This window comes from Muscardinus avellanarius, assembly GCF_963383645.1.
Source record: "Muscardinus avellanarius genome assembly, chromosome: 17".
Taxonomy (NCBI): Eukaryota; Metazoa; Chordata; class Mammalia; order Rodentia; family Gliridae; genus Muscardinus; species Muscardinus avellanarius.
Window position 1 is genome coordinate 32,573,176 of NC_137803.1, and position 25,999 is coordinate 32,599,174.

General features: G+C 33.9%; 1 protein-coding gene across 1 annotated transcript in view; it reads left to right on the forward strand.

The window, feature by feature from the left end:
- Positions 1-25,999, forward strand: part of RIT2 (Ras like without CAAX 2) — a gene marked incomplete at both ends in the record, with an annotated part of 409,154 nt that overhangs the window by 136,783 nt on the left and 246,372 nt on the right. Inside the window, one exon of the mRNA XM_080714535.1 lies at positions 3,774-3,847. Coding sequence (XP_080570661.1) covers positions 3,774-3,847 — 74 coding nt within the window. The remainder of the gene's footprint in view (positions 1-3,773; positions 3,848-25,999) is intronic.

Genomic DNA, 25,999 nt, shown 5'->3' on the forward strand with positions numbered 1-25,999 from the left:
TGCAGGTTTCAGGCTAGCCTCAGCTACTTCCTGAATCTTTCTGCAACTTAGTGAGACTCTGTTTCAAAATCATGAATAAAAACATATGGCTAAAACAATAGTACTGGGAGTGTAGCTCAGAGGTAAGATGACCCTGGGTTCTATCCCCAGTACAACAAAACAAAACAAAACAAAAAAGAAAGTGAGGGAGAGATTCTGAAATTAATTCATTTTTTGTGACTCAAAATCATCCAATGACATTATAAAAGCTTTTAGCAGTGGTTCAGGTTCCTCTTTTCTTGTAATATAAATGTTTCATAAAGCAAGTTACAAATTCCATCTAGACTCTGGAATTTCCAGGAATTTGTAATGTCCAGAATAAGAAGGTCCAATTGTGTTTTGACAAATAATATGGACTTGCTCAATATATGTATTTTATGTTTTATTTTTTGTTTGTTTTTGTGATACTAGGAATTCAACCCAGGGGCTACACTATGTAAATAAATTAAATTATTTTAAGTTATTTTAGGCCTATTTTATTATTTATTATTATTTGTTTATTGGGGCATTATAGTCTCACATCATAAGGTGACAGGGCACATAGTGGGCTTGTCCCCACTTCCTCTACATTCAACTGTACATGCTGTTGAGATTGACATTGGTATTTTCACATATGCACATAAAGTCAATGGAAGTATTTCCTTTGTTCATTCTTCTTTCCTCCCTTATCTTCCCCTAGATTACCTCTCTTCCTCTCTCTCCTTTCCTTCTCCATTATTTAAAGTCCCTCTTGTATCCCAGTTACTCCTTAGCTTCTTAGTAGAAGAAAGAATGTTTTGTGACTGGTTAATCTCACTTAACATAGTATTCTTCAGTTCCATCCATTTTCCTGCAAATGACATAATTTTGTTCTTCTTTATTGCTGAGTACAGTTCCACTGTGTGGATATTCCTTAATTTTGCAGTCCATTCATCTGCTAATGGATGCCTAGGTTGGTACCATAATTTTGATATTATGAATTGTGCTGCTATTAATATGGATATTCATATATGATAATAATATTCTAATTTTACTCACTTTGGAAAGATATCCAGGAGTGGTATACATGGATCAAATGGTGGATCCGTTTCCAGTTTTCTGGGGAATCTCTATACTGCTTTCTATAGGAGCTGAACTAATTTAAAACCCCACCAATTTAGAAAAGAGTTCCTTTCCTCCCATTCTCACCAGCATTTATTGTTGTCCGAATTCTTGATGAATGCCATTCTGATAGGGGTTAGATGGAATCTCAGATTTGGATCTTCCTGTTTGCTAATGATGTTGACATTTTTTCATATATTTATTGGCCTTTGTGAAGTGTATATTTAATTGTGTGTGTTGTCTTTTAAGTACTTTGTATATTCTACATACTAGTACTCTATTAGAGGAATAGCTGGAAAAGATCTCTCATTCTGTAGGCTCTTTTTTTTAAAATCTATGGTTTATTTTGATAAATAGAAACCTTTTAGCTTGATGAAATCTCACTTATTAACCCACATTTTAATTTCTTATTCTAAGATATGTTGGATAGATTTGGAATATGTAAAAAATAAAGACATGGATTCATAACAGCACTTTAGAAACCCTATCCAGAGCCCAGAAGCAGACAATTGCCTGTTTACTGTCTTTGCTTAAATGATCCACACATATAGCAGAGGCAATATTTTCCACGTTGAATTCATGGTCATCTTTCTGCCTTTTCTTTCTCAGGAAAGAACATATCTATTTGCCTAGCTGCTAATGCCAAAAACCCGAATGCTACCATTATAATTCACATAGAATCAACTATTAAATAATATCCTTCTCCTTTCTAAACATCTTGCAAATCTGTAAACTTTGTTCCCACTCAAATGATTCTTTTTTCTGTTTTTCTATTTTTGTTTGTTGTGGTCCTGGGGATTGAACCCAGAGGCATTCTATTTCTGAGCTACACCATCATCCCTTTTTATTATCTCTTGAAACATTGCCTCATTTAATTAGTACACAGTGAGGCCTCAAATCTGTAATCAAACTGCCTGAGCCACACACTCAAACTGGAATTTAGCCATGCATCACCACAACTGGCTGAAATACCACGGTCTTAATAAGGACAACAGGTCATCTTTCATCTGGATTTCTAAATGCCTACTTAATATTTCTACACCTCCAGTTATCATCTTATAATTAACTCACCACACTTTAGCCAGAACAAGCTTTCCAAAAATGCATTTATGACAATAGCATTCATATGAGTTCAAGTTTCCAGATAACAATGACCATATATAAACTTTTATTAAATACTCAGAGAGTCTGATAACTTCCTAATAGTATGTCACTAAATCCTCTGGAACAACTCTTGTGAGTTAAAATACTGTGTTTCCTTTATTAAACAAGAGATTGACATTTTAGAGAAATGAAATGATTTTTCTAAAATCAGATAGCTAGTATTAGGGGAGTCAGAGTTTAAACTCAGACAATGTGACTTCCCTTGATTCAAAGTGTGACCCATTTGATTATATATTCCATTATTTATTTCTAGTATCTTTGTGCTATACAATTTGTCTATATGTCTGTTTTTATGTGAATACCACACTGTTATGATTACTAAAACTTTGTAATAAGATTTAAAAATGATATGAGACCTCAAACTTTGTTCTTTACAAAACATTTTTGGATATTTGTTTTTTTTAAGGTTTCATATGATTTCACATAGATTTTTTCAATTTCTGCAAAAATCAATTTGAATTTATATAGGGATTAAATTAAATATGTAGATTACTTTCAGCAGTATAAATATTTTAGCAATATTAAATCTTCAAACCTATGAACATAGAATGTCTTCTCACACACTTATCTTGACTAGTTTAATTTTTCTCTGCAATACTTTAGTATTTTCACATGTCTTGATATCTTTCATTAAGTTTATTCCTAATTATTTGTTGTTGATGCTGTTATAAATAAAATTGATTTATTTATTCCTCTTCAGTTTGTGCATTAATAGTGGGTGTTTTTCTTTTAGAGTTTGTGTGAATGCATGTGTGTAATCTTTAGACTTTTTTACATGTAATAGCACACTATCTGTGAAGAGATAATTTTGTTACTTTTCTAATTTGAATGCCTTTTATTTCTTTGGTATGCCTAATGGATCTGGCTAGGACTAGTGTTGTATTAAATAAAAGTAGCGAATTGGGTATGGTGGCACATGCTTATACTCTCAGTACTTGTAGGAGATAGTCCACTCACCCATTTGAGGCCGGCCTTAGCAACTTAGGCCATATTTCAAAATAAAAATAAAATAGTGTTGGGTGTGTAGCTTAGAATGCCTCTGGGTTTAATTGTCAGGACCAATAAATAAATAAATAAATAGATAAAATAAAAGTGGGTACCCTAGGCTTACTTTTGATTTTCTAGGAAAAGCTGTAAGTCTTTTACCATTATAATGTTAGGCTGTAATTTTTGTTGTTATTGGTTAGAAATTTATTTAATGTCAGGCTTTTATCCCATGTAGTGTCTTATGGTAACATTACTAAGTTACCCGAGGTCATAAAATTCTCCTAAAAAGAAAACATAGACTTACCTGTACTCTAAGCAGAGACTCCTTTTCCTTTATATCTCTTGGTTACATTCCTTCCAACATATGCTTTGCTTGGATCACATATCTGATTCCCTTACTTAGTAAATTCTTTAGGCATTCTTCTTTGTTACAAAGTATAAAAATTAATCATGACTTTTTTTCTGAACATATTTAAATGTAAACTTTGCCTTGTGTTTTTCAGAAGATGCTTATAAGACCCAGGTTAGAATTGACAATGAGCCTGCTTATTTGGACATCTTAGACACTGCTGGCCAGGTAGGTGATTTCCTTAAGCTTCTCTGAGATCATCATGTTCTTTAACTTTATCTACAAAATAGATGGGTTCATTTATTTGTATACTTTTATTGGTGTGTCACTGTGAGGTTTAGAGTCATACAAACAAGCAAACAGATTGGTAGTGATACCTTCATATGTGGGCTTTAGATGTGTTTATGAAAACAGAAAAAATAAATTTGCTATAACAATCTGGAATTAAATATTGAAAAGTTGGTATGAAGATGTAATTCATCACTCATTAAAACCTCAAATATTTCAAATGTCCCTGAATTTAAATAATATAAAAGTATAGATGAAAAATAAATAAATAAATCCTAAATTATTAAGATAAATCATAAAATTATTAAATAAATCATAAAATTATTAAAATAGTTCATTATTCTTCTAAAGATGTTCACTAAACTCTATTTAACACACTAATGCAAAACTGATTCTTATAAGAGAATTTTGGGTGATTACAAAAAAGAAAGGCGTGTTTAGCAAATACATTCTTGGTACCAAGGGTAGGAAGATATTTCAATGGAATAATAAAATAACCAATATTTGGCATAATCTAATACATTAGTTGGCAAACCTGGTGGAAAAGAAGAGGAAAAAAGCAATAATTTATGAGAAATAAAATAAAGATACAACTAAAATACTATACAATTACAAGCAAAATGTAAAAGTTATCATAGTTACAATTCATCACAATCCTTGAAATATTTAAGGAGGGTAGATGTTTAGCTTTATAATTTTCAACTAATAATGTTAAAAACACAAGCTCATATACTAAGAGCCAGATATATACCTCATAACTTAAAAATAAGCAGAGGAAAAGAGAGAAATACATTTTAAATGTTTTAATATGCTATAGTGCCGGGCGTGGTGGCGCCCGCTTTTAGTCCCAGCATTGAGGAGGCTGAGACCGGAGGATTGCGGTTCGCAGACAGTCTCAGCTACTTTGTGAGGCCCTCTGTAACTCAGTGAGACCCGGTTTCAAAATAAAGAATAAAAAATGGGGCAGGGGGTGTAGCTTGGAGGTCTAATGCCGCTGAGTTCCATCCCCAGACCCTCAAAAAAAATGCTATAGTGCACAAAATAAAGAGAAAAAAAAAACAAAGAAAAAGCAAGATTAAAAGGAATTACAATAGTATATAATATACACATGTAGATATAAGCATATCATATATCCACATAAATAGAAGCAGATCTATCTCTCCTGGAGTTGTAAATATTGTCACTATCATATTAACTGAAAAAAACATAAATAAAAATATTTGAATTAAAAAAGTAAAGAGTACAGAAAAGTGGAAACTCAAGGAATTAAAAAATTCTGTAGTAGCTGGGTGTGGTGGTGCACGCCTATAATCCCAGCATTTGGGAGGTTGAGACAGGACGATCATGGTTCACAGATAGCCTCAGCTACTTATTGAGGCCCTTTGCAATTCAGTGAGATCCTTTTTCAAAATAAAGAATAAAAAATAAAGCTGGGGTTGTCCCTTGGAGGTAGACTGCCCCTGGGTTCCATTCCCAATACTGATGACGATGATGATGATGATGATAATAATAATAATAATAATAATAATAATAATGATGATGCTGAAGTTTCAGCTCAGAGGTAGTGTTTACTTGGCATGCATGAGTTCACAGGTTCCAGCCCCAGGACTATAATGTATATAATATATATATATATTATATGGACAAATGGATATAAATAGATATAGATAGATATAGATGGATATAAATATGTATAGATATAGATAAATATAATGAAATAAAATGTAACCAAACTAAGTAAACATGTCTGTTTTAATATCAGCCAAAATTATTTTACAACAAAGCATTATTAGGTTGCAAAAGTTCATTTGTAATGTCAAAAATAATTTAAACTCTAATATCAAAAACAAATGGCGAAAGCTTTAAAAAAAAAGCTTTAAATCTGAAATCAAATATAATGGGTAGTCTTAATGCATCTTTGTCAATAAATATTGTCTTAAAAGGTAGTACAGGATTAGATTTTAAAATGCATTTAAATTAAATAGAATGTTGCAGTTAGTTAAAAAATAAAGTTACTTTCTACAACATATACAGGTTGCTTTCTTGATTCCTATCTTAATTGCAAGGAATGTGGTCTGTAGGAGATTGATCATTTAATAAATTTAGAATTTCATTTTGTGGCTTAGGAAGTAATACGTTCTTATAAAATGTTTAACTGGTTGCCTCTTTGGTGGGGATACAGGGAAATTGAAAAAGGGGCAAGAAACAAAATAAGATGTACCTATATTTATATGATTTGTCTTTTATGAAATTTCTGATTAAGCATAAAAGTAATCAGTTTTTGAAAATCTAGGTCATGGATACACACATTTTTATTATGTTATATTCTTTAGTAATTAACATTTTTGATAAATTTGTACAGCTTTTATTTTTCATCTGTTTTGTAAAACCACTTAAGACTAGCTGAAGTAATTGAAATATTGATAGTGTACAAGTAGAAGTAGGATGCCAATTTCTATATTCACAAGATATATGCATGTATATAGGTAGTCAATTTCCATATTTGTGAGTTGAATGAAGTTATTCAAAATCAATATATTAACAAATGCATTTGTTTCTGGGGACGTTTCTACAATTGATTTATGGGAAAAATCATAGAAGTCATTGGGGAGTATTTAGAATGGAAGAGTTAATTCAATTATTTGAAAGAATTGTCTTATGTAAGGAAAATTACACTTGTTTTTCAGAAACATTGGAGGCCTAAATGAAAAAATGTTTCAATAGCATTAATACTGAATAAAATCATCAACTGAAATAGGCTGATTTGAGAAACAGTTAATTCCATTACTGGAGATGTTTTACTTGAACTATGCCTTTGCAGAAGTGAAATCCTTCATTTCTTCATTATTCATTTAGTCTATAGTGCTTGGGTGAATTTATCTGGTCCCAACTGTGATGCTAATATAATGGTGAATAGCCAGTATGTTTCTCCTCCCCTTTAATAGTAAACTTGGCCCTATCATTGCTTATGCCAATAGGATACAGGCAGAAAATTCAACCTGCTAATTCTGGGCCTGGGTCTGTACAGGTAGGAAGGCAGATTTTTACTATTGCCCAAAGGAAGAGTATGCTGCAGGTAACCCATAGCCAGAAAATGAGGAACATGTATAGCCTACTTAACACCATCTCAAAGAAAGGTCCACAGCCAAGCTTTCCCAAGGCTGAACCACATCTGCTCCAGCTACCACAAGAACTTGTAAACTAGGAAAATTATGAACACAATGTGCTTTAAAATCCTAGGTTTGAATGGCTTGTCATCTAGTATTAATATGGTAATAGCATATCGATATGATATATTAATGGGAACCTTTTTAGTTCAGTATGACTGTGATGGAGAATAATATATATTTATAGGTAAAGTGGGTAAAGTGGTAAATGATAAGAAATACATGTGGTATTAGATGCTCTGGCCATAATTGAGAAAATTGACACAAAGAGATAAATATATTAAATATGCATACATTAAATGTTTTCTTTTTCCAAAATGAGTACCAAGTGCAGCCAAACATAGTTAGGAGTACATAAGGCTAAACAGATGGTATGTTGGCTTCAAAACTATTATTAAACCCGCGCATGCAGAAGGTGGTCTATACTGTTGATTTAGCAGAACTTATATCCCTATAGGGGACAGGAAAGAACATCAGTGAAATGTTTGTAGTGATAACAACATGTTTGCTTTAGATACTATAAATTTTTATATTTGTTGAAATTTAACATTCTTACAATAAACTTAAGAGGTAGATAGAAAAGCTATTATTAATGTTACCACCTAGAATTTTTTTTTTTTTTTTTTGGTGGTACTGGGATTCCTGGAAACCCTTTTACTTCCAGGCTACACTCCCAGACCTACTATGTGTGTGTGTGTGTGTATACACACACACACACACACACACACACACACACACACATATATATAATTTTTTTAAATTTGGGAACAGGGTCTCCTAAACCAGCACGGCTGGCTTCAAACCAGCGCGATCCTCCTGTCTCCACCTCCCAAGCACGGGGATTACAAGCGTCTGCCGGCTACACCTAGAATTCTTGGATCATGTTATGCAAAGAAGTGAAGTGACTGTCCATTCAGAAGCAACATTGAGGCCAAGTCCCACCTATTTCATATTTGTGCAGGTGGGGGAGAAATTGCATCACTTCTTCCTTGTAAGAATTATGGCTGATACCCTATGGAAAAAGTCAGATTGATGAAGGAAAAGCATAACAAATTTATCGAGCTAAAGGTTTCTGTGATGCAAAAGCTGTACATAATGAAGAAAGATCCAGCAAAATTAGTATTATGCTTATGTCTGGTGAAGAATGATTAGTTGTGCCAGGTATGAACAGAACAAAAAGAGAGTATGACCTATGGAATAAGCCAAGGTCCACTGGGCAAAGCCTGCTTAGTCAGACACGTTTTGGCCCCTCTGTGTCCTACTCTGTCTCTCTTGGTATAAGGCAGGATACCTGCCACATGAAGGTTATCAAAGAGAGAGAGCCAGAGGAGGTGAGAGGCTGTTCCACTTGTATGGTTGGAGACAGTGTGTCTTGCACCACATCACACTGTACATTTAGCGTTGTAGTATAGTAATAACTCTGTGGAATAAAGATCAGGAATTACCAATTCTTAAATTGAAAAGGTGTTACCCTACCAATTGGAAAGGATGCTACCCTACCATTCTTTCTTGGATGATGATGGTGATGATGATGATGATGATAATGATGAGGATGACTATATTTTTGGAACTGAGAATTGAATCCAGAGGCATTATCACTCCTAGCTACATCTCTAGCCCTTTTTACTATGTATTTATTTTTTATTTATTTTTGAAATAGGGTCTCACTAGGTTGTTGAGAATCTTGCTAAGTTAATGAGGTTGGTCTTGAACCTGGGATCCTCTTGGCTCAGCCTCCTTGTATTAGAAATAAGTACCATTGTGCCCAGGGGCAATTTTTTTAATGTTTAATTCTTCCAAAAGGTGCTCACAGAGCCTAAATTCGTCTTTTTCCTTTGTTCAGCAATTCTGTGTCTTAAATAGCTTTTGGAAAGCTTTGATGAGTAGAGTTGTTTTACCATGAGCTAAAAGTTTCCTCACTCTAGTTTGCTATTGAGCCTATACCTACTATTTGAAAAAAAAATATATTACTCTATTTTTATTTTATTAAAACTATTTTTACTTATTTTATTTTATTGATGCATTGTAATCACATATCATGAGGAATTTCAGTGATAGAGGCACATGCACACAGCACTTGGTGAACCCTCGCTCAGTTCCCATCGCTCAGTTCCCATCATTCTCCCTCACCCTCTCTGTGCACGACATTGCAATTGGCATTGATAAATTTGTGTATGTATATAATTTAGGAATGTTCACTGAGACAACTTGATGGGAGGACCTTCCATGGGACTTATTTTCTAAAGAAAATCCTGTTTGGAGAAACAAAACTTTAAACCTTCCTATATGTGTGTTACAAGACCATTTGCAAAGTAACAAGAATAATGAATGAAAATGTAGTGTCCAAGTGACATTCTGCCCAATAGGGTATATGAACACAGTTAAAAAGTGAGAAAAATATGGAAATAGAAAATGTAAGGCTCATAGAGGTTAAGCTTTTTATCCAAGTCAACACAGAAAGCTCTTGCACCAACTCTGACTAGAAGCCACCCCCCATTCCCACTCAAGCTCTCTCTTCATTTCACTTATGAAATCCCCTAGTGTGTACCAAGGACATGCAAGATAGAATAAAATTGAGCCTCTTTCCTTAAAATACATGAGATTTGGGGAAGTGTTGTAATGCTAATTGAAATTGCAGCCAGTCATGATGAAGACTTTGGTAGAAGTGCACACTGTTGCTAAGGGTAGTCTCAGATTCCTAAGACTTGCAGATAAGACAGAAGCAAGAAATGCTTGGAAATGAAACTCCAATAAAAGATGTACAAGGAGATCAATTTCTCTATAAAAATACTTTATCTTACTCATCCTTATAAGCAACAAAAGTAGTTCCCCAAAAATCTAGATACCTCTGGGTTTCTATTTGTTTCTTTATTCTCTTCCTTCCTTCCTTCCTTCCTTCCTTCCTTCCTTCCTTCCTTCCTTCCTTCCTCCTCCTCCTCCTCCTCCTCCTCCTCCTCCTCCTCCTCCTCCTCCTCCTCCTCCTCCTCCTCCTCTTCTTCTTCTTCTTCTTCTTCTTCTTCTTCTTCTTCTTCTTCTTCTTCTTCTTCTTCTTCTTCTTCTTCTTCTCCTTCTCCTCCTCCTCCTCCTCCTCCTCCTCCTCCTCCTCCTCCTCTTCCTCCTCCTCCTCCTCCTCCTCCTCCTCCTCCTTCTTCATCTTCTTCTTCTTCTTCTTCTTTTTTCTTTTATTTCAGGTATTGTGGATGGAGCCCAGGAGCATTCTACCCCCAAACTACACCCCAGCCCTATTTTTTAGTCTTTTTTAAATTTTTGAAACAGGGTCTCACTGAGTTGCTTATGGCCTAACTATGTAGCTGAGGCTTTCTGCAAACCACGGTCCTCGGGTCTCAGACTCCTGAATACTGGGATTATAAGCATGCACCAAGATGTCCAGCTTTGTTTCTTTTCTTTTCTTTTCTTTTCTTTTCTTTTCTTTTCTTTTCTTTTCTTCTTTCTTTCTTTCTTTCTTTCTTTCTTTCTTTCTTTCTTTCTTTCTTTCTTCTTTTTTTCTTCTTTTCTTCTTACTTTTTTTTCCCCTGTGGTATGGGGATTGAACCTAGGAGCATTCTACCTCCGAGCTATATCTCCAAAGCTATTTTATTTAATTTTTATTTGGAAACAGGTTCTCCCTAAGATGCTAAAGGTAGTTTAAAACCTGCAATCCTCCTGTATCAGCATATCAAGTACTGAAATCACAGGCATGTGCTACCATGCTAAGCTATAGATAACTCTTTTGACATGCCATTCTTTCCAGTTACTGAAACTTCCTAGACTCAAGCATTGCCCCAAACCTAGATACTACCTGAATTAAGTCTTTCTGGAACAACATAGTTTTAAATTGTTATTTGGTTTATCCCCTAACTAACTCTGCAGTCAAGTTCCTCAGCCAGTCTCAACCTAATTTACTTATCTGTAGAAGAAGAGAATTAGACTTGATCTCCAAGGTGAGATCCAAGATTTAAAACTCTGTAATTTTCTGAATTATTATTAGCCTCACTTGTACATAATGCTTCTCTAAAAGTTTTAATTGGTTTTTAGATTCAAACTTTATAGGATTTTTATTTGTTTGGTTTTTAGTTTATCCCTAAAATACTTTAACACATGACCTTTTTTTGTGATGCTGGGGATTGAACCCAGGGACATTTTACCTCTGAGCTATAACCACAGCCTTATCTTTTATTATTTATTTTGAAACCGGGACTCACTAAGTTGTGGGGGACCTCACTAAATAGCTGAGGCTGGTCTTGAACCTACGATCAATCCAAGTACAGCCTCCCAAGTACAAGGATTACAAGTGTGCACCACCATGCCAGCTGACGTGACTTTCTTTTTTTTTTCAGGAAGTATCTCATTCCACAAGTGTCTGTGTATATTTTAAATTCCTAGGAAACATAACTTGGGATAGAATTGTCTCAAACTGGACATAATTATTGAGAAAATCAAGAGATCCCAGTAGATTCATCATATTTAAGATAGCTCCTAAAGAAATGTGTCCTAGTTTCAATGCAAATGAACCAAAATTTTAAATCAGACTTTATTGCATTTTTACAGTATTAATTATTTGAAAAAATACTGACTAATTTACTAACAGTTAATTCAAGCAATGTCACATTAGAAATGAAAGAAATAAAATGAAAGGTTTTAAGGATGTTTTCAAACTTCAACTTTCCAAGAGTTTTTTTCAGGCAGATAGATGTTTTATCACCTGGAAAGGGAGACATGTCCTCTCTACATCTATTTTTGACTCCAGTATACTTTCCTTACTGCCATCTATCCAAACACCAGACTCTAATAGAGGTCTACTATAACTATGATCTTAACATATATATATATCTAATGTAGTTCTCAAATAATATTAGTACAGGTATTTCCTAGTTCTTTTGGAAATATGGCATCTTTTAAAGGGTTATTCTACATCTAGAAATAAATCTTTATTGAGTGATTTGCCCTATAGAGCAATAAGACAAAAAATTGAAAAGCAAATATTTTAAAGAACACTTAAAAGTATAGCTAAATATTAAAATGACAACTGATAAAAGCATTGCCATTAAGAGATAAAAAAATCTGGATAGGGTGCCATATGCTGTAATCCCAGTTCCTGGAAGACTAAGACAAGAGGATCTTCAAGTTCAAAGCCAGCTTTAGCAACCTAGTGAGGCCCAGTTTCAAAATAAAAAAGAAAAAGGACTGGAGTTGTGGGGGGTTTTGCTTGAAAGTACAATGCCTCTGATTTCACTCCCCAGTACCATTAAAAAAACAGAAAAAAGGAAAAAACAAAACACCATCACCAATAACAAAAACAACAGCAGCAACAACAAAACAGAGACCAACAAATCTACTGCTATATATGAAAAGACAGAGTATGTTCACAACCAGACACATATCGTGAATTGATAGAGCTTGATCCTATTCTTTGATCATGAAAAAAATCAATAAAGTTTATAGTGACCCATTGCATTGGATATTAGATTCTTGAGAAGAATTCACTATTAACATTATTGCAAACAGAATAGCCATGGATACTGAATTTCCAGGGATATTCTTGTTTGGTACAATTCCTGCTGTATAGTAATTAATACTCAGCAATTCTATTTTTGAACTTCCACTCAAAATCACACCAATTTATATAACTTATATAGTTATCTAAAAGACAAGACACGCAAAAAAATTACCAGCCCTTTTGTTTTCTGAGGATGCGCTAAAACTTTCTATGACTTAAGTATACAAACAGGGAAATAAAACTACTCTAATGAACATGACTGGGCAGCAGAAAAGTATTTACAACAGCTATAACAACTGTTTTAAAAAATTCATAAAGTAATTCAGGCATGGTGGTACATGACTGTAATCCCCAAACTTGAAAAGGTGAGACAGGAATATTGTAGATTTAAGACCGGCTCCAGCAATTAGGTGAGACTATGTTTCAAAATTTAAAAAGAAGTTAAAAAAAAGGGCTGGGTGTGTAGCTTGGAGACAGAATGGTCCTTGGTTCAATCCCCAAGTACAAAATAATAATAATAATAATAATAATAATAATAATAATAAAAAATAATAATAATAAAGTTTATATGATGTTTATGAATGCCTAACCTAGGAGACTATTACTATCTTATTCTGATTCTATTTCATATCAGGGTCATACATAAAATCTGGTAACCTACTTTTTTCACTTATTATGGTATTTAGAACCAACATTTTAGAAGTAAGTTTATAGAAACAATTATTTTGATAGCAAAATAAACTAATGATTTATCATTTTGGAAAAAGATAAATGATTTTTAAATATATGGAGCACAAAATATATTTTAAAAGCATATATGTCAGCCGAGGTTGGTGGTGCATACTTGTAATCCCAGCATTCGAGAGGCTGAGACAGGAGGATCATGGTTCGTAGACAGCCTCACTTAGTGAGGCTCTTTGCAACTCAGTGAGACCCTGTTTCAAAATAAAAGAATAAAAAATAGGGCAGGGGGTGTAGCTTGGAGGTTGAAGGCCTCTGGGTTCTATCCCCAGACCAGCCAAAAAAAAAAAAAAAAAGCAAAAAAAAAAGCATCTAAGTCTGGGACCATATGTTATAATGACAAGCATTTCTACACCTAAGTGCAATAACAATATTTATAAATAATACCATTAAACTGTCAAGAAATAAAAAAGTGTGATTTGGATTCCTTGATAAAACAAAAAAGTATACAACTAGAACTAATTCAATAATTACTTATGTGTGTGTGGTACATCCTTAGCCCTATTTTTTAATCTTTATTTTTTGAAACAAGGTCTCACTAAGTTGCAGAGGGCCTCAATAAGTAGCTGAGGCTGGCTCCGAACCTGCGATCCTCCTATCTCAGCCTCCCAAGTACTGGGATTACAAGCATGTGCCACCACACCTGGCTCAAAAATAATTTTAAAGTGTGTTTAAAGGTGAATATTTCTATTGAGTCAGTGTAAAAATAAATTATGCCATTGACTGTGAAAGATTTATAGGAGCCAATTACAAATCCTTAGGAATTAGGAGTCAACTCTATGAACTTCTATTTTTATAAGTAGCTGTGTATTTCTTACATTCTTAACATGATTAATTGAATATCTAAAAGCTTGCAGTGACGGACTACTTGTTTCATACTGATACACGAAAATAAAATAAAGTCACTGCAGTCCCTGGCCTTTAAGAACTTATAATTTAATTTTTGCACATGTTAAAACAGAATTTAGAGGTAAAATTAAAGACATACATGTTAAATTTCATTATCATATTTTAATCATATCATCTCTTTACTTTTCTCATAATGAATTCATTATCAAACTATGCTTAAAGCATCTAATTACTTTACTAGTGTGATATACAGAAAAGTTATATATTTATCATGTATATTTTTTTAGCTGAAACTTGGCAATTTTCAGGATGAAGCCAGCCAATTTTTTTTTAAAAACTGATTTCTGCTTGACATAAAATTAAAATGACTACCAAGATTCTCAAAAGTATTGTCTTGAAAAAAATGCCTGAAAAATAAGATGTCATTCAATGACTTCACCATTCATGTCTCAGCTATTAACCCAAGCATTTTCTTCAGTATCCCATTTTTGTGGTGGACACTGCCAGAGCTTTAAACTTTATAATTACTTCTGGGCCATTGTGCAAACAGAGACTTCACTATGACTATCCTTGGCAGAAATTCCGCAGTCAATTTAAAAATGTTTCTTATTTAATAACTATGTAAGTGACTATAATTGTGAATATTAAAGTTTTGAAGGACCCTTTGAGTTCACATATGGATGTTTATTCCATTTACAAATAAAGATGCTGGCTTATCCAAGGTCAGAGAGCTACTTAATGTCATAGGAGTCATCTTAACACCATCCTCATGAATCACTCCAAAAATTCTATAGTAATGTGGTTGTATTATCTCTTCTAAAATTTATCTCTATGGAAATAAATAATACCGAACTATTTGTAAGTGGCCATGCTTGCTATTTGTGTGTTACTTTTTTTGGCTATGAATGATATTAAAGAGATTTTGTTGGAAAAAGTAGAGAATAGTGACAAGAATAAAAAATAAAAAATCCAGAAGAGTAAATGGGGCATGTACTTGTAATCTCAGTACTTGGGAAACTGAGACAGTAGGATTGCAAGTTCACTGCCAGCCTTAGTTACTTAGTGAGACCCTCCAAAACTAAGTAAGACTTTGTTTCAAAATAAAGAATAAAGCCAGGTGGGGTGGCACACCCTTGTAATTACAGCATTCAGGAGGCTGAGACCTGAAAATTGAAATTTGAGGACAGCCTCAACAACTAAGTGAGGCCCTCTGCAACTTAGTAAGACCCTGTTTCAAAATAAAGAATAAAAAAAATAGGGCAGGAGGTGTAGCTCGGAGGTTGAATGCCCCTGGGTTCCATTCCCAGACCCATACAAAAATAAAAAAAATAAAGAATAAAGAATAAAAACAAAGCAGGAGGTAAAGCTCAAAGATAGAATTCGGACTCATTCTCCCAATATTGAAAAAAAAAAATTTCAGAGGAGTAAAAGGATTTGTTTGCTACTAGATTTTTGTTCTTACATTCTCCCTAATATTTTGTACAAAGGGTTTATCTTCCCTAATTCTAAACACTAGGGGTGTGTATGTAATTTTTCATGTGTTATATTGTGTATTAATCAATAGGAAAAGCATTAAGATCTATAAATGAATAAAAATATCACAATCTATTTGACATTTATATGAAGAATGAATTAAAAACAGCAATAAGCTCAGTCCATGATGCTTTCTGCAACCTCAGTAGTTATATGATGGAGGAACAAAATTAAGAATAAGTATCCAATAATAGTAAATGAAACATATAGGTCACATGATCTGCTTTTTTATTTGTGATATAAACATATGTATTATTAGAAAAATATGTGATTTACTTTCTTCTCATGTACCAAAAGAGACCTGAGACTAAATATTGCTCAATATGTGTTGTGCTCTAATAGTATTTCTCAATAAGAGTTTATCCATTCATTTAACAATGAACTCTTATGTACTGGACACAGATTATATTCTTTGAACATTACAGTATATATTATAAATTCAAACAAGTTTAAAAATGTTTCTTGCCTTCAAGAAATGTGTAACTTACTAGAAGAGGCAAGAAGTATTAGTTAAGAAAAATCATTAATATATTTTAAAGGCATCTCTCAAATAAGTTGTAAGAAAGAAAACCAATTACTTTTGTTAAGGCAAAATGATAACCAGAAGCCAGGCATGGTAGTATATGTCTCTAATAATAGAACTTGGGAAGCCAAGACAGGAGGAACACAGGTTCATAGATAGCCTCAACAATATAGTGAAGCTCTTTTCAAAACAGAAAACAAAACAAAACAAAAAATCTGGGGCTATAACTCAGAGTTAGAATGTTCCTGAGTTCAATTCCCAGCATGAAAATAATAATAATAATAATAATAATAATAATAATAATAATAATAACCAGAAAAGAATAAAGATTGTCTCCCTTCTGCATACTGTTCATGTCACTGAAGATATACATTTATATACAATACTTCCAATATCTGTCTATTAAAAGTAAAATCATGTGATTAATAGTGACTATCATCACATACATTCAAGGGATAAGACAGTTTGATGACAAAACAAAAGTTTGTATAAAACTTTTACTTTGTTTTTTATATTCTTTATGAACATATTATTATAAGACTATTTTGAATTATTTTTTAGGGTGGTAGAGGGTGAGAGGGAGTTGGAATGTATTTGAAGCATCGCGTGTACCAGGAAAGCTACACATGTAAGAAGGTTTTAGAACAAAGTGGGTTTTAAGACTAATTTAGCAATTTAGGAAAAAACTTGGTGCTTCTTTCTCAATTATATTTCTACATTTTACGGCCAGCATTTTGAGAAAATATATAGTTCTGCAGTTTGGACATGATTTGAAGTTGTATTACAAAACATATGCCAGAAGTTTGTCCTCAGTGTGGTGGTGATGAAAGCTGATGGAGCCTTTATAAAGCAGGCCTAATGGAAGATCATTAGGAGGCTCTGCCCTCAGAAAATTCTGTGTGTGTGTGTGTGTGTGTATGTCTGTGTGTTTGTGTGTGGTACAGGGGATGAGACACAGGGGCATTTTACCTCCAAGCTACAGCATCAGCCCTATTTTTTTTTTTAATTCTCTATTTTGAAACAGGGTGTCATTGAGTTGCAAAGGGCCTCAGTAAATAAATGAGGCTGTCCATGAACCATGATCCTCCTGTCTCAGCCTCCCAAATGCTGGGATTACAAGCATGCACTACTATACCTGGCCTGCCCTCAGAAATTCTCATGTTGGTCTGGCAGAGTGATTAGTTCTCTTGAGGGCAAGTTGTTAAAAAAGAGCACAGATAGCAATGAATGGTGGCACTTGCTTATAATCCTAGTATTTGGAGACAGGAAGATCACAGGTTTAAAACCAACCTCAGCAATTTAGCAAAACTCAGCAACCTAGTGAGATCATGTTTCAAAATAAAAAATAAAAAGAGCTGGGGGTGTAGCTCAGAGACAGATTTTCCCTAGTTTCAATAGCCAGTACCACTAAATAAATAAATAAATAAATAAATAAATAAATGGGGCAGTGTGGATCCTGGTCTCAGGCTCCATTTGACCTTTTCTCCCACTCTGACACTCTCTCATGCCTTCTATCACTTTATGTGGTAACAAAAATCTTCCACTAGAGCAAGGGATGTTGGTACCATGCTCTTTGACCTCCAAAACTGTGAGTCAAACAAATTATTTATATAAGGTACACAGTGCCAGTTATTTTGTTATAGTGAAAGAATATTGACTAAAAAAATATAGTAATAAGGTCGAAAGGCTGTATTCAGAAATAAGGACATGGTTGAGCTGACTTATATAGATAGAATGCAGTAGAAAATCACAAAAATATCAATAATTCTCATACTTGTTAAGAGACCTAGTTGGGTTTTCATTGTGATTTTAGAATTAAGCAACATCTCATTTTATATATCCAATGAGTTCAGCAGAGGAGACTGATATAGGCAGAGAGGGGTTAATAAAAAACAGAAATAGAAGCTGAGAAGCAGTTTGATCATTTCAAGGCTATTTTCCTTACAGAGATAAAAAGAAAGGAGAGCTTCCTTATTATGCTATCTCAGGTAAATCGGGCCCTTTCTCATTGGTTGCTATGAGTCTGTTTTTGTTTGTTTGGAAAATTGTTTCTGTTTGGAAAATTCTGTTGTCCCGTTTTCGGAGTTGAATTTGATAATGTGGCATCAAGAAGTAGTGACTTCATCTGGGTTTGGGGTAATCTGCTGGGGACCAGTGTAGGAACTCAGTTCAAACAAAAGCCTCCTATATATTTCAAAGCTGAAATATTACTAATTAATCAGGGCTGTTCTCTCTATAAGGTGTTTAAAAATCCTGTAAATAGGGATTGTTTCTTCTATTCTCATGGCGTTATCCATTTCTGATTATTTACTAGTTATATTGTAGGTACTTCTTAATTTTGTAGTTTTATGAAAAAATAATGTACCTAAATGTTTTATTATTGTTGTTCAAGACACCTGGTAAACGTACTTTTTATTAAACCTATTCTTATTCCTAAGAATCTTTAACAATCATCAACATAAGTATGTGGCATTTTATTTGAAACCCAGAAGCAGATGGAATTGGGGAAGCCAAACTTCTCCATTAGAAATCAATTCTGCAATTAGGCGGCAGAGCTGCTGAAATGCTCTCGTTCCAGGAACTTGTGTTATTTGTTGGACCAACTACCGATAAATAGCACGCTGATTTTGACTTCAATGAGCAACTGGAGACAAACTGCGACCAAAAGAGCTGAAAAATATATTGCCCCAGAGCAATTAAATATCTACAAAGTATGTAAGAAACCTGTTCTAATCAATGAAATTTGATGAGGAGCCCCTTTATATGGGACTATCCTGGAGACCGTTCATTTTATTTGTATAATAGAATCCCCTGAATTATTTCAAATGTAAATGATAATGAACATCTCATTCAGAGAATACTCTCACTAATAAGGGGTCTATGGTAGAATGACAGTTTGAATCTAACTGATGAATCCACCCACTAAGCTAACAAGCATCTTCAATATCACTAAGAAATCAAAAGGGAAATTTTTCCTGCCAGACTCCTAAGCCAAAAATTTTGCACCCTGATTTCTACTTTGAAGCAAAGCTGTTTGACTCTCAAAGGCTCTTCAGATAAACATGCTTTCATACTCTAACATAATACTTTTTTGAGTGGTTCTGGCAGTTATCCGGAATCTTCCAGCATTTTATATGAAAACACTATTCTCTCATCCTAAGTCAATTCAGGTTTTAAATGAAAGTTAAAATATCGTATCTAATGGAAATTTGAAATTCATTTCTATTGGCAATATTCTTAATGGGTCCATAAACTGAATCTGTTAAAGGATGAAAATAGTTTTAAAACCACTTTAAGTGGGTGCCCCCTCCTCATTTTCTTTCTTTCTTTTAAATATTTTTCTTCTATAACACAGGAAAATCCCATTTATGATAAAATGGAAAGTGTCATTGCTTTTTTTTCCCCACAGATATCCAACTTTTAAAAATCAAGTTGCTTTTCTGGGAAGCCCAAAGTGCTTACTGGTAGAAAGGCTATTTTATTTCAGTTTCATATCTAAGTATGGAAGAGGTCTGTTTTTATAGTTTACCCTTCCACTCATGAACATTTCTCCTCTTTATCCTTATATATTAAATTTCAGAGAAATGATGTTGAGCTATAGAGAAATAAAAATAGCTGAGATACAGATAAGATAGTCATTTTTATCTAAAAGACTATAAATGAGATAAATCAAACATCTCATTAAGCTACAGAAGTCAATAGGAACAATATATTTACAGTAACACTGAAGACAGTACTACATAAAATATACACAGTTTTTCCCCTCTGAGGGCACACTCTTTGGGCAGGTTTCTCTACTAATTGATGTGAAAAAAACAAATGACTCGATTTTATTATTTATAAAGGTTAACACAAACAAATACTGCTTTATTCTCTTGGTGTCTCTAGTAAAACCATACAAAATGTAGCCTCAATAGCAACATGTGAATGGCTTGAGAGCTGGTTTGATAAAATTTAATTATGAAGTGAAGTCATTAATTTAGAGAAATCACATGTCTTCACCATAAATCAATGGAATGATGTCAACCCTAAAATTCTCTGCACTTGGTCTTAGGTGCCATGTCTGCTCCTACCTTGATCTTGCATTTTAATTCTAGATAACAGAGAAGTGAGGTTACAATTGAGAATTGGTTAATAAAGGTACTGTTAGAGTAAGTTTGGAGGAAAAGCTCTATGTAAGTCTAGATAAGAACTTGGAGGAAGCATTTGTTGGAGCTACTGTTAAACCTGGATTGATATGTCCAGCAATAAGTAAGTCAGTGATAGAACCCAATCATATTAAAGCCTCAAACTCTGTAATAACTCCAACATTTGTTTTTAACCAGACACTTATTAAACTTTGAGAGATGAACTAACAATAAAGAATTTAAATCACTTAAATAAAAGCTGAATGTCATAAATTGTTTTATAATATAGGGAGAGGTGAATTCTAGTTGAATATATGGAGACTATAGCACTTATCAAAGTCAATCAGTAATCAAGCATGGGAAAGATGGAGGGAGAGGGAATAGGATGGGGATTGGATAAGAGCTAATTGGGTGATGTGTGCATGTATATCTCCACAAGTTTTTTTTGTCACATTAAGATGTATGACTACAATGCACCAATAAAAATATATTTAAAAAGTAAGTATAAAAATGAAGAATTTAGTCAAATGTAAGAATGTGTGTGAAAGAGACAGAAATGGATTAAACCACATGGAATTTGTTCTAGTAAAAAAGACAGTTGTAAAACAAAATAGAAGCAAGTTAACAATTTTAACTGTGCCAAACCTGTATGGCCTGATAAATGACATGGTGGCACTTGCTAGTAATACCAGGTTTGGGGAGGCTGAGACAAAAGGATTGCAGATCCAGGACAGCCTCAGTAGCTTAGTGAGGCTGACGGGACTTAGTGAGGACCTGTTTACAAATATAAAATAAAGCAGAGGTTTCAGTGTGTAGCTTAAAAGTAGAATGCCCTAGTTTGAATTCCAGTAACATAACACACACACACACACACACACACACACACACACGCGCGCGCGCGCACACACACACACACACACACACACACACACACACACATACCTATACACTAAAGGCTTTAAGTTGAGATATAAATTTGAGTTCATGAAGCTGTTGTGGAGGGCAGGAATAATAACTGTTCAAGGTATGAAAAATTACATAGGGTATGTTAGGGCAGGAGAAATGATGATAAATTTGTCAACTAAAAAATTCCCAGTAATACTTGGATAGGAGCTATGGGGACCACCATGCACCAACACAAAGATAAAATGATTCCTCTAATCATTGAGTCAAGTTAATTATTTTGAATTATATTCTAGTAGTAACAGTCATCGTTGACTCAGAATAAAAAATAAAAAGGATTGAGGTTGTATTTTTAAATTCTTAATCAGGAATGATGTAGAGAAAGAACTGTAAAGAAACAACAACTGTAGGAAAATCACCAAAACACTTCATAAAGTTCTAGGCAAAACATGGTAGATGGAGAGATGAGGCCCTCTTCAAAGCTGATGAGATAATATAAGAATTGGGGATATGTTTCAGTTATAAATGGCCATACTGTATGGTATAATGATGATCTGACATTTTAATGACTTTTAATGATAAAATTAAATTGTACTTATATCTGATGAGATTTTTGTTATAAAATAATAAAGAATATTTTTTCCCAAATTTTATGAAAATGCCTTTTTTATTCAGGTATCATTAGTATAAGCTCTACTATTATATTAATTCTTGTTTTTGCTGGCTGATCCTTCTATACTAAGCAGAACTGATATAATTATTAGTAAGTAAATAGGTATTCCTACTTTCTTAATGTATATGTAGGCACCATAAGACTAAATAATTTGCTCAGGAATATTCTAGATATTTGATGGCAAATCAAAATCCTCAGCCCTATATGAAACAAAAGATGAGAAATGCTGGAATGCTTTTGCAAAATTACATTTAGCATAAATACAACATGATTAACCTGGACACTCTCTATTGGGGGGTAGGGAGGGGGAAGGGCATGAAGCACAATGCAAATATACACCACTCTCAATATGTTTCACTTATAAAAAATAAAAACTAACTAACTAAATAAATAATAAATAAAATAAAATGAAAATACTAATTATTGCATGACTGTAATCATAGTACTTGGGAGGCTATCGCATGAGGATTGCAGGTTTCAGGCCAGCTTCAGCAACTTGTGGAGGCCCTCAGGAACTTAGACCCTATTTCAAAACTAAAAAAAAAAAAAAAAAAAAAAAAAGATATAGCTCATAGGTAGAATTAAGTAATTATTATTTACTAAGTTTATACATTTCAAAAGTTTTCAAATTGCTGATCTTAAAATAAGAACTTAATTTTAGAGACTATTTTTTGCCTTGCTAAAGGTGGGCAATCCTGGCTCTCCACACCTGTAATATAGCTCATAACTATTCTTCTTTCTGCCTATTCTCGTAGGAGCTCTTTTAGCCAGACTCACCCACCCAGTGGTCTTCCTCAAATTCATGATTGATATTTTCAGTCTTCTAAGTTCTGGTAGCAAATCATTCTGTTATGCCCGGGCTTCAGCTCTACCCAAAATGCTCAGAGTTCATTATGTTTGCCCCTTAACCAGTTTATAACATTTTTGTCACATAAACATTTTTAACACTTTTCATTTTTAAAATTAACTAAATCTCATGGATGTATAAAATTCTGTAAAAGGATACACAACACTTTTACAAGTGGAATGCCTTGAAATGGTATGTTAACTATGAGTCTCATCTTCCTTCACCTCCTAAATTGTTTTTGAAATTAGGTGTTCACAATACAAATTCAAATTTCAGCATTTAAAAACCTACAATCTGAAATTATTTTAGAATCAAAAGTGTCTTAAATCCTCACTCCACTTTAATTATATCAAAACTTTAAAGCACGCAGAATACATTATAGATGTTTTATGCAAAAGTATAGCTCCATTTGGCAGACTTATTTTAAAAAGGGGGCATGTTGGCTCGCTATCAAAGACTGGAAGATAAATATACACTTGTATGTTTTAAATGAATATGAAATATTTAATATATGTATCATTTAAAACCATCCCACTTCTTAAGAGATGCAGCTCCTGAAGCCAGATTTGCTTTTTCATTGTCCCTGAATGGCCCTCGCCATAGAGTAGTGACGCTTTCAGAAGTGTTTGCCTGAGTCATCAGTGCATAGTTTGTCTTCTAGATCTTTACTGACTTCCCTGGGCAGGACAATAGCTAAGATGATTTAAACCCAAACAGACTCCCACCCAGCTTGCCCTCATCTCTTTTCTTGGCACACTTCAGCGACATCAGGACTCCATTACAATTTGTGACTCATAGCAGAATCAGACCTGTCCACTCTACCTCACACTGGCCATTTCAAGTTATGAGACACCGAATACATATGGGATTTTTGAATTATTTCCCCTGCTGGGTACCAGGAGAGTAATAATCTGGGTAGCATCAGGATCAAGCAAATCCTCCTCCAAGAGACTGCTTGCTGCCTGCTGTCTGTCAATGGCGGAGCTCCTAGGAATAATTAAAACAGGCAATTTGACCACAGATGCATTTCTCTTGTTAATCATCAGGTCATTAGCCTTAATAAGATCAATCTGTGATTAGATTCACCGTATCTCACACCAATGAAATGAAGCAGAGAGGAAATCAAATTGCAAGTACAGGTCTCATTTATCTCTAACCTTAGTTGTATGCCACAAAGCCGTCGTAGTGTGTGGAGGTTAAAGATATACTCTCTCCTTCCCTAAGTGATCAAAGATGCATCCAAATAACAACAAAAGGGAAATACATTGAAAATAAAGAGGACTGATTTAGTGATGGGCACTTGTTCTAGGGATGCTGAGCCAGGCTTGGCTGGATTATTGGGAATTTGACCTATTTCTTTTAATCAGTAGTAAACTCCAGCGGGGAGGTAGGGTGGGAGTAGAAACTAGCATTACTTTTGTGGTACTAAGAGAAAGATATCGCTCCTTATCTGCTGGGGATCACATTAAAACCCAAAGTAAACTGAAACCCTCTGATCCCCTACTGATTGAGTCTTGACCTGAATATATTATGATAAGAAATTTTATTTTGTAATGATCTCAACTTAGCTGTGTGTTAGGATCTCACCCAGGGAGACTTTGAAGATCCTGCATTGATGAACCTTAAAAACTTTATGCCAAGTGAAAGAAGCCAGATTCAAAAGACTGAATGCCATATGTTTCATGTCTTATCTACTTTTTAGAATAAGTAAAGTCTTAGAGACAGAAAGTAGATCAGTGTTGGCCAGAAGCTGAGGGGAGAGGGAATAAGAAATGGGTTGGGGCTTGGGGTGATGAAAATCTTTTGGACTCAGTGGTAATGGAGACATAATTTTGTTAACATATTAAAAACACCAAACTGCACACTGTAACATGATGACTTTTGTGATATATAAATTAAATATTAATAAAAGACAATTAAAATTAAATATGCTTTAGTTATAATATTTACATATTTAATTTGCTATATTAAATACCATAATTATGTAAAGTATAATGTTAATGCCATATTTATAAAAATAATAAATATTTATTTATTAAATATTATAAGTATATAGATATTTATATTTTTAATTTATTATATGTTATAGTTAGAGAATTGCACCTGTAAAACTCATGTGATGTTTGGAGTTGATGTGATTAAGTCATGAGGGTTTTAATGCCAGCAGCAGATAAGTAGTCCATGGTAATGGATTTTTCTGGGTGGTAGCTGGGGCCGGTAAGATATTGGAGAAGGCCGGCCCAGGGGCCGCAGCTTGGGGATTCTCTGTGGCTCCTTGTGCCCTTTCTTGCTCTCTTGCTTCTGGTCTCCATGAGAAAGCAAAGCCTTTTGCTCTCCCTCTATCCTCTTTAGGCTGCCATGCTCTGAGATCTGCAGTTTCCCGCTCACCTTAATGAAACTGAAACTTTGAGCAAATAAATCTTCCTTTCTCTAAGTTACATGGTTAAGTCTTTGGGTTATAGAAGGCCATGAAAGTCCTCTGTGATCATGGTCCACCTGCCTCTTCTTTCCCTCCAACCTGGCATCATTTGTCCATTTGGTTCTCTTACTCTTCTCCCATGAACACAGGCTATCTTTCCCTCACTTTGTCTGATCCAATGTACTTCCTCAGTCTTTTATAATTTTTCTTGTAGATTTTTTTACATTTTTAGTTAAATATACTTCTAGGTATTAGCAATGCTACTGATTTTTGTATACAAACCATATTTACATCAAGAAGAAGAGAAGGCTGAGTGTGATGGTACATGCCTATAATTCCAGTACTAGGGGGACTGAGCCTGAAGAATCACAGGTTCAAGATTGACCACAACTAAAGAAGACCCTCATAAAATTATCAAGCCCCTGCTTCAAAATAATTAAAATAGAACTGGGTAGATGAGAGAGAGAGAGAGAGAGAGAGAGAGAGAGAGAGAGGGAAAGAGAGAGAGAGAGAGAGAGAGAGAGAGAGAGAGAGAGAGAGAGAGAAACATACATGAAAAGAATCTTATTCTCAAGGGCAGTTCTTTTTAAATTCAATAATACTATTAATATTTTATTTATTAAGTTGGTTGTGACCTATACATTGCCAATTACTTATATGTATGCAAGTTTTAATAGTTATACAAATATATTTTAATAATTAAAATATTTATCCATTAAGAATAGAGTAATTTACCAAAAATTTGTGCAGAATAATAAAATGTTGAGAAGACAGGTGATTGTTATTGTTTTTATTTTTTAATTATTAGTGTAT